Source organism: Rana temporaria, chromosome 2 (assembly GCF_905171775.1).
Source record: "Rana temporaria chromosome 2, aRanTem1.1, whole genome shotgun sequence".
Lineage (NCBI taxonomy): Eukaryota > Metazoa > Chordata > Amphibia > Anura > Ranidae > Rana > Rana temporaria.
Window position 1 is genome coordinate 326,606,311 of NC_053490.1, and position 13,693 is coordinate 326,620,003.

The window sequence follows — 13,693 nt, forward strand, 5'->3', positions numbered from 1 at the left end:
CACACCCGTGCCACTAAAGTGCACATAAGTGCCGCCTTCTGCTAATCAGTGCACACCAGAGCCCCACCAGAGCCACCAGTGCCCACCAGAGCCACCTGTGCCCACCAGAGCCACCTGTGCCCACCAGAGCCACCTGTGCCCACCAGAGCCACACCCGTACCACTACAGTGCACATAAGTGCCGCCTTCTGCTAATCAGTGCACACCAGAGCCCCACCAGAGCCACCAGAGCCACCTGTGCCCACCAGAGCCACCTGTGCCCACCAGAGCCACCTGTGCCCACCAGAGCCACCTGTGCCCACCAGAGCCACACCCGTGCCACTACAGTGCACATAAGTGCCCACCTGTGTCCATCAGTGCCACCACAGTGCTCTGCAGTACAGCCTCACCAGCCACCAGTATGGCAAAAAAAATCTTTACCGGTGGGCAGGCCGTACATCTTCTACTTGCCATGAGCGATGAGAGCAGCGAGGAGTCTCTGTCCGATTCGGATTCGGCCTATGAACCCGTTATAGACAGTGGGTCGGATTCAGAATCTGAAGAGGAACGTGGGCCCAGGAAAAGAAGGGGTGCTGGCGTGGAGAAGCGGCCTACTCCCAGACGCGCAGGGCCGTCCACCTCAAGCGATGTGCCGTCCGCCTCAAGCGATGTGCCGTCCGCCTCAAGCGATGTGCCGTCCGCCTCAAGCGCTGTGCCGTCCGCCTCAAGCGCTGTGCCACTGCAACAAAGGGGCCATGCCAGCCTTCCCTATGGCCTTCAAAACCCCCTGTGGCTTCCCCCTAATTCCGGAGCAGCAAATATCCCCCCTTTCACTGCCCAGCCAGGTGTCCAGGTGAACACCGAAAACTTTTCAATGCTTAATTTTTTTAATTTACTTTTCACCGAAGATTTGCTATCCTTCATTGTGGCCCAGTGCAATCTCTACGCACAACAGTACATAAGAAGTAACCCTGGTTCCAGATATGCCCGCCCCTTTGAGTGGAGAGAACTAACCGTGGACGAATTTAAAATGTTCTTAGGCCTAACCTTTACTATGGCACTTTCAAAAAAAAAACAATTGTACTCCTACTGGTCCACCAAACCCATTCACCACATGCCACTCTTCTCCTCCCTTATGCCAAGATCCCGATATTTAATAATTATGCGGTTCCTCCACTTTAACGATAACGCCCAGTGCCCTCCCCGAAATGACCCTGCTTTTGACAAGCTATATAAAATTAGGCCACTTCTAAATTTTTTCGCTCAACGATTTCCCCAATTATATACCCCTGAACAGAACATATCTGTGGACGAGTCCCTTGTCAAATTCTCAGGCAGGCTGGGCATCAAGCAGTTCATCCCCAGCAAAAGGGCCCGATATGGGGTCAAAATGTACAAGCTTTGCGACAGAGCCACAGGGTACCTCTACTCATTCATGGTGTATGAAGGGAAGGACTCCCAACTGCATCCCCCTGAATGTCCAGAGTATATGGGAGTCAGCGGAAAAGTGGTCTGGAATCTGATGTATCCACTCTTTGGAAAGGGATACCACCTTTATGTGGATAATTTCTACACCAGCTTGCCCCTGTTTCGCTGTCTTTACCTCCGGAATACCCCAGCATGTGGCACAATAAGACCCAACAGGAAAGGCTTCCCGCAAAAACTGGTGGATCAAAAGCTCAGACGAGGGGAGTCTGCAGCATTGAGGAACCAGGAGATATTGGCTGTCAGGTGGAGGGACAAACGGAACGTCCACATGCTTACATCAATCCACGACGACACCTGCGTGGAAGTCCCCCAAAGAACCGGCCCAATCCAAAAACCAAAGTGCATCTATGACTATAATTTGTTCATGGGGGGAGTGGACTTCAATGACCAGATGATAGAACCCTACCTGCCCACAAGAAAATCCCGCCACTGGTACAAGAAAGTGTCCATTTATTTTTTTAGTTTGGCCTTTTATAACTCCTATGTAATCTACAAAAAGTCATCAGAGAACCCCGTATCATATCTGGACTATCAAGAAGAAGTCATCACCGCCCTTTTGTACCCTGAAAACCCACCGGAAAATATTCGCTCTGATTCTGTGAGCAGACTCCACGAGCGTCACTTTCCTGAGAAAACCCCCTCCCCTGAAACAGGCCACAGAAATCAGAAGAGGTGCCGGGTGTGCTCCAGAAGAGGAATTCGAAAAGACACTGTGTATTACTGTCCCGATTGTCCTTCCCAACCAGGCCTCTGTATTGGAACATGTTTCCGCCGTTACCATACGTTTCTTCATTATTAGGGACGTATGGTAAACGCAATTCTAATTTCCTGTAATTTCCCCCCACACCCCTTATGCCACTGCACTCATACCTCTGCCTTCTCCGGAATCGACTATGGCCTGTTATACGACCACTCTTTTGCCTAACCCTAAACATACCTCTGCCTTCTCTGGAACTGACCCTGGCTTGTTATACGACCACTCTTTTGCCTAACCCTAAACTGTACCTACATCTGCCTGCTCTGGAACTGACCCTGGACTGTTTGACCACGTTTTTTGCCTGCCCCTTGGATTGATCTTTTACCCTGCTATACTAGTGGGAACACAGGGGTCTCACATATGTGAGGGGCTCCAGAATTGTTTTTCTGGATGAAAAAACTAATTTTTTAGTTTTCTCATTCCCGGATTAGGGTCTGGTTGCCCGGAGGCTTCAAAGAGATTTGGGTGGGAGAAGCCTCTACCCCTGTCCCCATTCCCCTACCCATGGCCCGCTACTTGGACCATGTTCCTACCAGGACGAATATTTTGCCTGACTATGGACAATATTCCTGCCTGCTGCCTGCTGCCTGGACAATTCCATTCACTGTCGCTGACCAGTGACCACGTCCCTGCCTGCTGCCTGGATCGGGGCTCTCCTTCTGTGGACAATTGCACTACTAAAACCACAGGTAATCTTTTTTTTTTTACCCATTACTCAGCAGAATGTATTTTAGGGTGTAATTCTTGGTATGTACATGCTGTGTTAGAAATATGAAGGCCCTTCAAAAATGTGATAGATTGTAAGGAAATTGGATGTGTAATTTATGTCCCTAGAACACCTGATGGTGCTTCTTGGATGTTGGGCCTCTGTATGTGGCCACGCTGTGTAAAAGTCTCACACATGTGGTATCGCCATACTCAGGAGGAGCAGCAGAATATATTTTGGGGTGTAATTTTTTCTATGTACATGCTATGTGTTGGAAATATCCTATAAATGGACAACTTTCTGTAAAAAAAATGCGTTTTTATTTTTTTCCACATTTTCCAAGAACATCTGGAAAAAAATGAACTGTTCAAAAGACTCATTATGCCTCATAGATTATACGTTGGGGTGTTAGCTTTCCAAAATGGGGTCACTTTGTGGGCGTTTCCATTGTCCTGGTGCTCCAGGGCCTTCAAAAGTGTAATAGGTGGTTGAGAGATTAGATGTGTAATTTATGCTCCTAGAATGCTTGAAGTTGCTACTTCGGTGTTGGGCCTCTGTATGTGGCCACGCTGTGTAAAAGTCTCACACATGTGGTATCGCCATACTCAGGAGGAGCAGCAGAATATTTTTTGGGGTGTAATTTTTTCTATGTACATGCTATGTGTTGGAAATATCCTATAAATGGACAACTTTCTGTAAAAAAAAATGCGTTTTTATTTTTTTCCACATTTTCCAAGAACATCTGGAAAAAAATGAACTGTTCAAAAGACTCATTATGCCTCATAGATTATACGTTGGGGTGTTAGCTTTCCAAAATGGGGTCACTTTGTGGGCGTTTCTATTGTCCTGGTGCTCCAGGGCCTTCAAAAGTGTAATAGGTGGTTGAGAGATTAGATGTGTAATTTATGCTCCTAGAATGCTTGAAGTTGCTACTTCGGTGTTGGGCCTCTGTATGTGGCCACGCTGTGTAAAAGTCTCACACATGTGGTATCGCCATACTCAGGAGGAGCAGCAGAATATATTTTGGGGTGTAATTTTTTCTATGTACATGCTATGTGTTGGAAATATCCTATAAATGGACAACTTTCTGTAAAAAAAAAATGCGTTTTTATTTTTTTCCACATTTTCCAAGAACATCTGGAAAAAAATGAACTGTTCAAAAGACTCATTATGCCTCATAGATTATACGTTGGGGTGTTAGCTTTCCAAAATGGGGTCACTTTGTGGGCGTTTCTATTGTCCTGGTGCTCCAGGGCCTTCAAAAGTGTAATAGGTGGTTGAGAGATTAGATGTGCAATTTATGCTCCTAGAATGCTTGAAGTTGCTACTTCGGTGTTGGGCCTCTGTATGTGGCCACGCTGTGTAAAAGTCTCACACATGTGGTATCGCCATACTCAGGAGGAGCAGCAGAATATATTTTGGGGTGTAATTTTTTCTATGTACATGCTATGTGTTGGAAATATCCTATAAATGGACAACTTTCTGTAAAAAAAAATGCGTTTTTATTTTTTTCCACATTTTCCAAGAACATCTGGAAAAAAATGAACTGTTCAAAAGACTCATTATGCCTCATAGATTATACGTTGGGGTGTTAGCTTTCCAAAATGGGGTCACTTTGTGGGCGTTTCCATTGTCCTGGTGCTCCAGGGCCTTCAAAAGTGTAATAGGTGGGTGAGAGATTAGATGTGTAATTTATGCTCCTAGAATGCTTGAAGTTGCTACTTCGGTGTTGGGCCTCTGTATGTGGCCACGCTGTGTAAAAGTCTCACACATGTGGTATCGCCATACTCAGGAGGAGCAGCAGAATATATTTTGGGGTGTCATTTGTGGAATATACATGCCATGTGAGAGAAATAACCTGTTATAATGACAATATTGGTATGAAAAAATAAATAAAAAAAAAAATCTTAATTTTGCAAAGAATTGTGGGAACAAATGACAACTTCAAAAAACTAACTATGACTCTTACTAACTACCTTGGAATGTCTACTTTCCAAAAAGGGGTCATTTGGGGGGTATTTGTACTTTATTGGCTTGTTAGGGTCTCAAGAAATGAGAGAAGCTGTCAGTACTTCAGGTGTGATCAAATTGTTCAATTTTCAGAAATTGGTACCATAGCTTGTAGACCCTATAACTTTCACCCAGACTAAATAATATCCAAATTTTTTTTTTTTTTTTTACCAAAAATATGTAGCAGTATGCATTTTAGGCCAAATGTATGAGGAAAAATTACTTTTTTACAAAATGATATGATAGAAATGAAGAAAAATTCATTTTTTTTACAAAATTTTCGTTCTTTTTTCATTAATAGCGAAAAAAAAAAAAAACGCAGAGGTGATCAAATACCACCAAAAGAAAGCTCTATTTGTGGGAAAAAAAGGACAAAAATTTCATTTGGTTACAATGTTGTATGACTGAGTTATTGTCATTCAAAACGTGAGAGCACCAAAAGCTGAAAATTGGTCTGGTTATTAAGGGTGTTTAAGTGCCCAGTTGTCAAGTGGTTAAAGTGAAAGACAAGTTAAAATCTAACCAAGCGAAAATCTACTCCCACCCAAGTTCTAAGCCTATTATATCTACCCTGTAAAGGAAAGATGCCTATACTTCCCTTTTCTGAAGTCTGGTCACATGGTCAGGACCCAGAGCCAGCTTCAATGTATAGGAGGGACAGACAACAATAGGTGCTCCATAATTAGCCTATAGGTGACATTATTTCACAGCCTCAGCAACCATTATCGGCAATCTGTCCTCTACACTAAATCCAGCACTGGAGAGATCTTGTGAAAAGACAAGAATGACTTCAGAATAGGTAAGCATAAACATCTTTTTAAGCTTAGTTAGGCTTTGACTTGCTTTCCACTTTAATGAAGAGGTATTGTATTTACATAATGCTGAATATATTTAAAATAATTTTGTTAGGAAAGTAAATAGCATGACTGCACTTTAGTATAGCTAATAGGAATTTTTTCAACGCCACGTTAAACTGTTTCAACATTCATATGTTGCCTACACATAGGTTTGCCACCTGGCTAGGGTGGCAAACCTACTGGCCTTGCTGGTTTAAAAAAAGGGTCTTGTTCCAGTATTAACCCTAGGTTCACACATCCACAGTTTGTGCGTGCCTCGTTTGCGTGGGCACGGCAGTCTAATCAAATGCATAGGCTGCCGTGACTGCGTTTCTGAAAATTAAAAAAAAAAATGCAACCGCATGCAATTGACCATGCGATTTCCCTGTGGTTCCCACACCCACTTCGCGATTTTACATGTTCCGGGTGCCATTCAGAATGAATGTCAGCCCTGAGAATTTCCACAATGCAGGTGGTTGTGGGAATTGCTGCAATTCCCGCACCCTATGTGAACATAGGGTTATACAAAACAGATCATTAGACCGATGTTTTTTCCCCAGAAATGTGGCAACCTTACCTACACAGTGCAGTCTGGTACTTTGTTAAATGATTTTGAAAATCCTTAAAATCCCATTTATGTTTTGTACTTATAAAACACTAAAACACTTTATTAGTATTCATAAAACATTGTTGCTGGGAAATTGAGATTTCAGACTCATAAAACCGGTTCTGCTAACAGAATGACATCTCTACTATACTAAACACTGACAAACCTGTAGTTCAATAGAAGCTTGGTAACAAACTCCGGGTTATAAGCTCCAGTACTAGTTTTTCCATACAAAGGATTATGGGTCATTAGTCTTTCAAGCAAAGACATACCTGCAATGATAACATTATAAATGAAAAGCTGTAAAGTGGACAGTAGAAGAAAAAAAAAAGAAAGAAAGAAAAAAAAGTATATATTGCTTCGTTGTTTAAAAATTGTACATATTTCAAACTTTACTAACTTAATCCATGTTCAATCGCAATTGGGGACCTTAATACTGGTCCAAGCTGTTTAGGATCACCAGTAAGTACGAGCTGTCCTCCCGCCGTTACATCCAAAATACCTACAGTGTAAAAGAAAATAAAGTTAAAATAATAATCTCGATATCACCAACAACTTTTCTGGATATTTCATGGATTTGAAGAGGAATTTTATTTTCTTCTAAAAAGAAAAAACAGCTTTCTATGCTACACCTTCCCCATATCTGTTGAGGATATTACTGGTTGTATCTCTTACCATCAGTTTTTTTAATTTCATGAATTTCTGAAGCCCATTCATTTTCAATGGTTTCCAGGATCATGATACTCATGCATAGTACAATATGTCTGGAAAAAATGTAATTCTTCGAATGATGGGCTGCAGAACATATCTTATAATAGAGGTAAGTATTCAGCAGTGCTATTTAAACAGCTGATAATCCTGGTGAGCACACCACTCTCATGCTTGGATGAGTGATTACCACAGAGGTAGTTGGTTATAGACAGGTACTCCTGTCTATGCTAGGGAGGTCAGAAACCCCAGAGTGTGTATCTGAATCCTTGTGACAGAACTATCGCTGTCCTATTTTTTATTATCTCACATGCACAGTGCCAGATACCTAGGTCTTTGATATTGTACGTGTGTAGTCGTCACCTTCCAGTGTATTAGTAGGTAAACCGGTTTATTGAAATAGACAACATGGATGCTAGGAGGCAGCCCCCACCATGCCCCCAGTATTGCAATAGAATTTATATGCAGCTTCTGTTATTTTATGTATTTTTGGAGCAAAAAAATGGGATTTTACAGGTGCCAGATGAGTCCACCAAATAAATACGTTTAAAACTTATATTTATTCTAATCCATATTAAAAAGTTTAAAGCCAAAAGAGAAATACAATTTCATATACATGAATAAACAGTGGGTATTGATACATTGTACTGGTTTACAAATGCACTTGCTTCTTGTACATGTTTTGCCAATCTTGACTTTTTCAGGTGTAAGGCCCCGTACAGACGACCAAACATGTCTGCTGAAAGTGGTCTGCGGGCCAGTTTCAGCAGACATGTTCGGTCGTGTGTAGGCACGAGCGTGCAGGATTCCAGCAAACATTTGCTGGCCGGGCCTTTTCCCAGCGGACAAATATTCCTGGACTTGTTTTAAAACAGTCCGCTGAAATCCTGCCCGCTCGGACATGTTCGGTCGTCTGTACAGACCTACCGTACATGTCCGAGCGCCCGCCATCCCTCGCATGCATCGAATGACTTCGACGCATGCGTGGAAGCATTTAACTGGCAGGCCCGCCCACGTCGCCGCGTCATTGTCGCGGCGACACCGCGTCATCGACGCGGCAACACCGTGGACACGCCACGCGTATTGTTTACGCGCGGCTTTCTGTACGATGGTTAGTACAGCCATCGTACAGAAAGCCCCGGGCAGACATGTACGGTGAAAACGGTCCGGCGGACCGGTTTCATCGTACATGTTTGCTGGTGTGTACACGGCCTTAGAGTACAACTACATGAAAAAAATACAATACAATCAGTAAATGTATACACAGATCAAATGTATAGTTTATAACACATATTTCAGTCACATACCGATGCTCCCAAGACTCCAACCCCACAGTATACAATATAAATGGCAACAAGATGGGTATGATTGTTTAACCTGTGACCTCAAAAAGATTCCACTAGCTGTTATAGTTCCTGGTGTTAGTAAATACTTACTAAAAACACTATATACGCAAATTAATTGGGAAAAGCAAATCCAATGCGGGTACAGCTGAGTCATCCACTAATAAGATGTCAACGTTTGAATCTGTGAAAAAATATATAAAGAAAGAGTGGAAAAAATGGGCAAAAAGTGTATCTTCCAACACCCTCAAAAAAGTGCCCATATCCCATAGCAAAACGATTGTTTCCCAATCCAATAGACAAAGTGCAATGTATGGAGCTTGTTTCCACTCACCAGTAAAACTGTGTGTTCGCTGTCTGCTTTCCACATAGATGTGACTCCCCAGGCTCCAGCAATATGGCTGCCAGACTCCTGACTTTCATACCTCCTCTTCCCCGTCGGCGTGTGATGTCACGGCAGGGCCAGACACCTCTATCCCAGTTTAAATATGCAGCAAACTATTTATTTACGAAAGGCAAATCCACTTTGCACTACAAGTGCAACATGCACTTGAAATTGCACTGAAAGTAAACTTGGAAAAGCAGTCACTGTAGATCTGAGGGGAAGATCTGAAGTAAGGGGAAGCTGTGCTGATTGTGTCATCCAATAGTGTGCAAGCTAAAATGCTGTTTTTTAGTTTCCTTGCATGTCCCCCTCGGATCTACAGAGACTGCACTTCCAAGTGCACTTTCAGTGCATTCCAATGTATCATGAAAGCGACATTATGCAAAATTTACAAATATTTTTTGTCCTCTGGATTGGGACACAATCGTTTTAAAATGGGATATGGACACTTTCTTTATATATTATTTCCACAGATTCTAACTTTGACATCTTATTAGTGGATGACTCAGCTGTACCCACATTGGACTTGCTTTCTCCATGGAGTTTGCATATATAGTGTTTTCAGTAAATACTTACTAATTCCAGGAACTATGACAGTTAGTGGAACCTTTTTGAGGTCACAGGTTAAACAAACATACCCATCTTGTTGCCATTTATATTGTAGAATTGGGTTGCCTTGAGTCAATATACCTCCCTGTACGAGGGGTGTGAGCGTTTGGCGTGGACCTGTGGGTTATTTCTCGCCAGCCCTCAGTCCTAGAGGGGCTGTGCTTCTCCACTGCCTAACATCTAATCCCTGTGGGGTTGGAGTCTTGGGAGCATTGGTATGTGACTGAAATAAGTGTTTGGTATAACCTATGCATTTGATCTGTGTATACATTTACTGACTGAATTGTTTTCTACATGTAGTACTCTTACACATTAATACTTCCCGAAGAAGCTAAGATTGGAGAAACATGTAGAAGAAGCAAGAGCATTTGGAATCCAGTACAATGTATCACACCCACTGTTTAATCATGTATATGAAACAGTTTCTCTTTTGGCTTTTAACTTTTGAATATGGATTACAATAAATATTATATGTGATAAATACAGTATATTTGTTTGGTGGACTCAGCTGGCACCTGTAAAATACCATTCCCTTTGCTCCAAAAATACATATTTATAGAGGGATGTTGTGCCTTTACACTTTACCTTCAACTACCGAGCCATATTAATACTCTTGTTATTTTAGTTAACCTTGTCCCTTCTAGTCTGGGATTCTATAGCTAGTTTTAGCTTGGGGTTCAATGACATCCGGCGGCCACTTGGTAGCTAAAGTGGAGGTTCACCCACAAATGTTAATTTTTAACCTTAGATTCATGCTTATTTTGTCTAGGGGAATCGGCTAGTTTTTTTAAAAATCGAAGCTGTACTTACCGTTTTAGAGAGCGATCTTCTACGCCACTTCCGGGTATGGGCTGCGGGACTGGGCGTTCCTATTTTGATTGACAGTCTTCCGACAGGCTTCCGACGGTCGCATCCATCGGGTCTCGATTTTCCGAAAGTAGCCGAACGTCGGTGCGCAGGCGCCGTATAGAGCCACACCGACGTTCGGCTTCTTTCGGCTACTCGTGATGCGATGGATGCGACCGTCGGAAGCCTGTCGGAAGACTGTCAATCAAAATAGGAACGCCCAGTCCCGAAAACCATACCCGGAAGCGGTGGAGAAGATCACTCTCTAAAACGGTAAGTACAGCTTAGATTTTAAAAAAAATTGCCGATTCCCCTTGACAAAATGAGCATCAATCTAAGGATAAATTTTTTTTTTAGGGTGAACTCCCGCTTTAAAGCGGTTGTAAACTGAGGGGGAAAAAAAAACCCTGTAAGACAAAGGCATAATATGGTAGCATGCATCACATACTAGCACATTATGAAATACACACCTTAAATAGACGCCCTCTCAGCGGTGCCTGGTTACCGCTGAGAGGCCCGACATCTTCTACCATCCTTTCTTCCAGGATCAATGGCCCCAGCACTGTGAGTGGCTGAAACCGCAATGATGTCACTCCCACGCATGCACACGGGAGCCCTCTGAAGTTCCGGTACGATAACCCAGACCTTCAGAGCACATGCGCCGCTGACCTCAGTGGCTGCATGCAGGGTGAATATCTCCTTAACCGTGAATGTTTATGAGATCTTAATTAAGCAGGGTTTACAGCCGCTTTAAGGTCTGGTTGAATGACATATTTGACTCTTCTAGGGACTAAGACACAGAGTAGATAGGCTGACTTTGAGTTCCAGTGCCATGCCACAGTTTCTGCTGGTGAAAAGCTGTGTTGCAGGATGGTTGGACAAAGGTTGGAGGATCTCCCTATCATCCTCAGGGGCCCCTGAAACTGAACTTTGCTGAAACATTCATCTGGAGGTATCTTTATAGTTAACTATATATAGCTGGGTATATGTAAACAATTCCACCAGGACACTTGTTGGGCCCTTTGCGGATAATATTTATTTGTACATTGGATGTATGTACTGTTATACATTTTCTTATATAAAACTTGTATTTCCATACTGGTGTGCATCTATATACACTATATTGTGCCTTTATACACACATGAACTTTAATGGCATCACAGACTTAGTCCATAGGGTTCGATATTGAGTTGGCCCAACCTTTGCAGCTATAACAGCTTCAACTCTTTTGGGAATGCTGTCCACAAGGTTTAGGAGTGTGTCTATGGGAATGTTTGACCATTCTTCCATAAGCGCATTTGTGAGGTCAAGCACTGATGTTAGACAATAGGAGAGGTAACTGTCAGCACAGATACAAAGTACATGTATAGGTAGGGGTATGGTGATTAGTCCATTAGAAATAATAGTAACAGGTAGTTTAATGGTTAAAAATGCAGGGAATTTGACTGTTCAATGGCGGCTGCTGTCCTCAGAGAGCTGACTCTGTGGTAAACAAAAGAGGGGTAGAGAAAGGAAGCGCCACCTAAGTGCAGTATTAAAGAGGTTCTTTTAATGACACATTGTACAAAATACACTTACAAGAAGGTAAGGAAAGAAGGCTCATCTGTAACATCTTGTAGTCCTCGTCCCGGATCCATGGGCTGCTTAGAAGTGAAGAAAGCAGAATGTGTGGAGTCTTCAGGCTTGTCCTGTGGCCATCAGAATGAGGTCACGTGATTACTTCCAAGGAACACTCCCGGGAGGAGGGTCAAACAGGGAGAACAAAGGCTGATTGGGCTACGCTCTCGGAGCCACTGCTCCTTCAATTGGCCTGATCAGTGGCTCTGAGCGCGTAGCCCAATCAGCCTTTGTTCCAACTGTCTGATCCTCCTCCCGGGAGTGTTCCTCGGAAGTAATCACGTGACCTGTCATGTGACCCGTGAGGCTGGAACAGGCCTCATCCTGATGGCCACAGGACAAGCCTGAAGACTCCACACATTCTGCTATCTTCACTTCTAAGCAGCCCATGGATCCGGGACGAGGACTACAGGATGTTACAGATGAGCCTTCTTTCCTTACCTTCTTGTAAGTGTGTTTTGTACAATGTGTCATTAAAAGAACCTCTTTAAAACTGCACTTAGGTGGCACTTCCTTTCTCTACCCCTCCACTGATGTTAGACAAAGAAGGCCTTGCTCACAGTCTCTGCTCTAATTCATCCCAAAGGTGTTCTATCGGGTTGAGGTCAGGACTCGGTGCAGGCCAGTCAAGTTCCTCCACCCCAAACTCGCTCATCCATGAATTGAAGAAAAGACTGAACGGCCACACTCTGTTGACACCTTTATTGAAGACGGTTTAAAAATTCTTCTGGTATAAAGACATCAGAGGCACAGGATCAATGAAAAGATTACATGTTTCACACTGCTATGGGGTGCTTAGTCATAGCTCATGTCTTTATGGACCTTCTTTTGTGCACTGGCCCAAATCATTCGGTGGAGGGGGGATTATGGTGTGGGGTTGTTTTTCAGGGGGTTGGGATGGGCCCTTTAATTCCAGTGAAGGAAACTATAATGCCCTGTACACACGATCAGTTCGTCCGATGAAAACGGACCGATGGATTTTTTCATCAGATATCCGATAAAGCCGACTTTCATCAGTCTTGCCTACACACTATCAGTTAAAAATCCGTTCGTGTCAGAACGCGGTGACGTTAAACACTATGACATGCTGAGAAAAATGAAGTTCGATGCTTCCAAGCATGCGTCGACTTGATTCTCAGCATGCGTGGATTTTTAACCGATGGACTTGCCCACAGACGATCGTTTTTTTCTATCGTTTTTTTAACCATCAGATAATTTTAAAACAGGTTCTAATTTTTTTCACCGATGGGAAAAAAAAACGATGGGGCCCCCACACGATCGGTTTGTCTGATGAAAACGGTCCAGCGGATTAAGGTGTCAGCATGCCAAGACATTTTAAACAATTACATGCTCCCAACTTTGAGGGAACAGTTTGGGGGTGGCCCCTTCCTGTTCCAACATGACTGCGCACCAGTGCACAAAGTAAGGTCCATAAAGACATGGATGAGTGAATTTGGGGTGGAGGAACTTGACTGCCTTGCACAGAGCCCTAACCTCAATCCGAAAAGAACAACTTTGGGATTATTTAGACTGGAGAGTGCTAGCCAGGCCTTCTCGTCAAACATCAGTGGCTGACCTGACAAATGTGCCTTTGGAAGAATGGTCAAACATTTCTATAGACACACTCATAAACCTTGTGGACAGCCTTCCCAGAGGAGCTGAAGCTGTTATAGCTGCAAAGGGTGGGCCAACTCAATATTGAACCCTGTGGACTAAGACTAGGATGCGTGTAAAGACAGGTGTCCCAACACTTTTGACAATATAGTGTACTTACTGTTATTGTTATATGCTTGCTAAAGTAGT

The 13,693-nt window shown here is 43.2% G+C and overlaps 1 protein-coding gene across 1 annotated transcript in view; it reads right to left on the reverse strand.

The window, feature by feature from the left end:
• Positions 1-13,693, reverse strand: part of LOC120927053 (putative helicase MOV-10) — a 136,922-nt gene that overhangs the window by 21,945 nt on the left and 101,284 nt on the right. Inside the window, exons 14-15 of the mRNA XM_040337484.1 lie at positions 6,783-6,884; positions 6,549-6,654 (exon numbers count right to left, since the gene is read on the reverse strand). Of these exons, the coding sequence (XP_040193418.1) occupies positions 6,549-6,654; positions 6,783-6,884 (208 nt within the window). The remainder of the gene's footprint in view (positions 1-6,548; positions 6,655-6,782; positions 6,885-13,693) is intronic.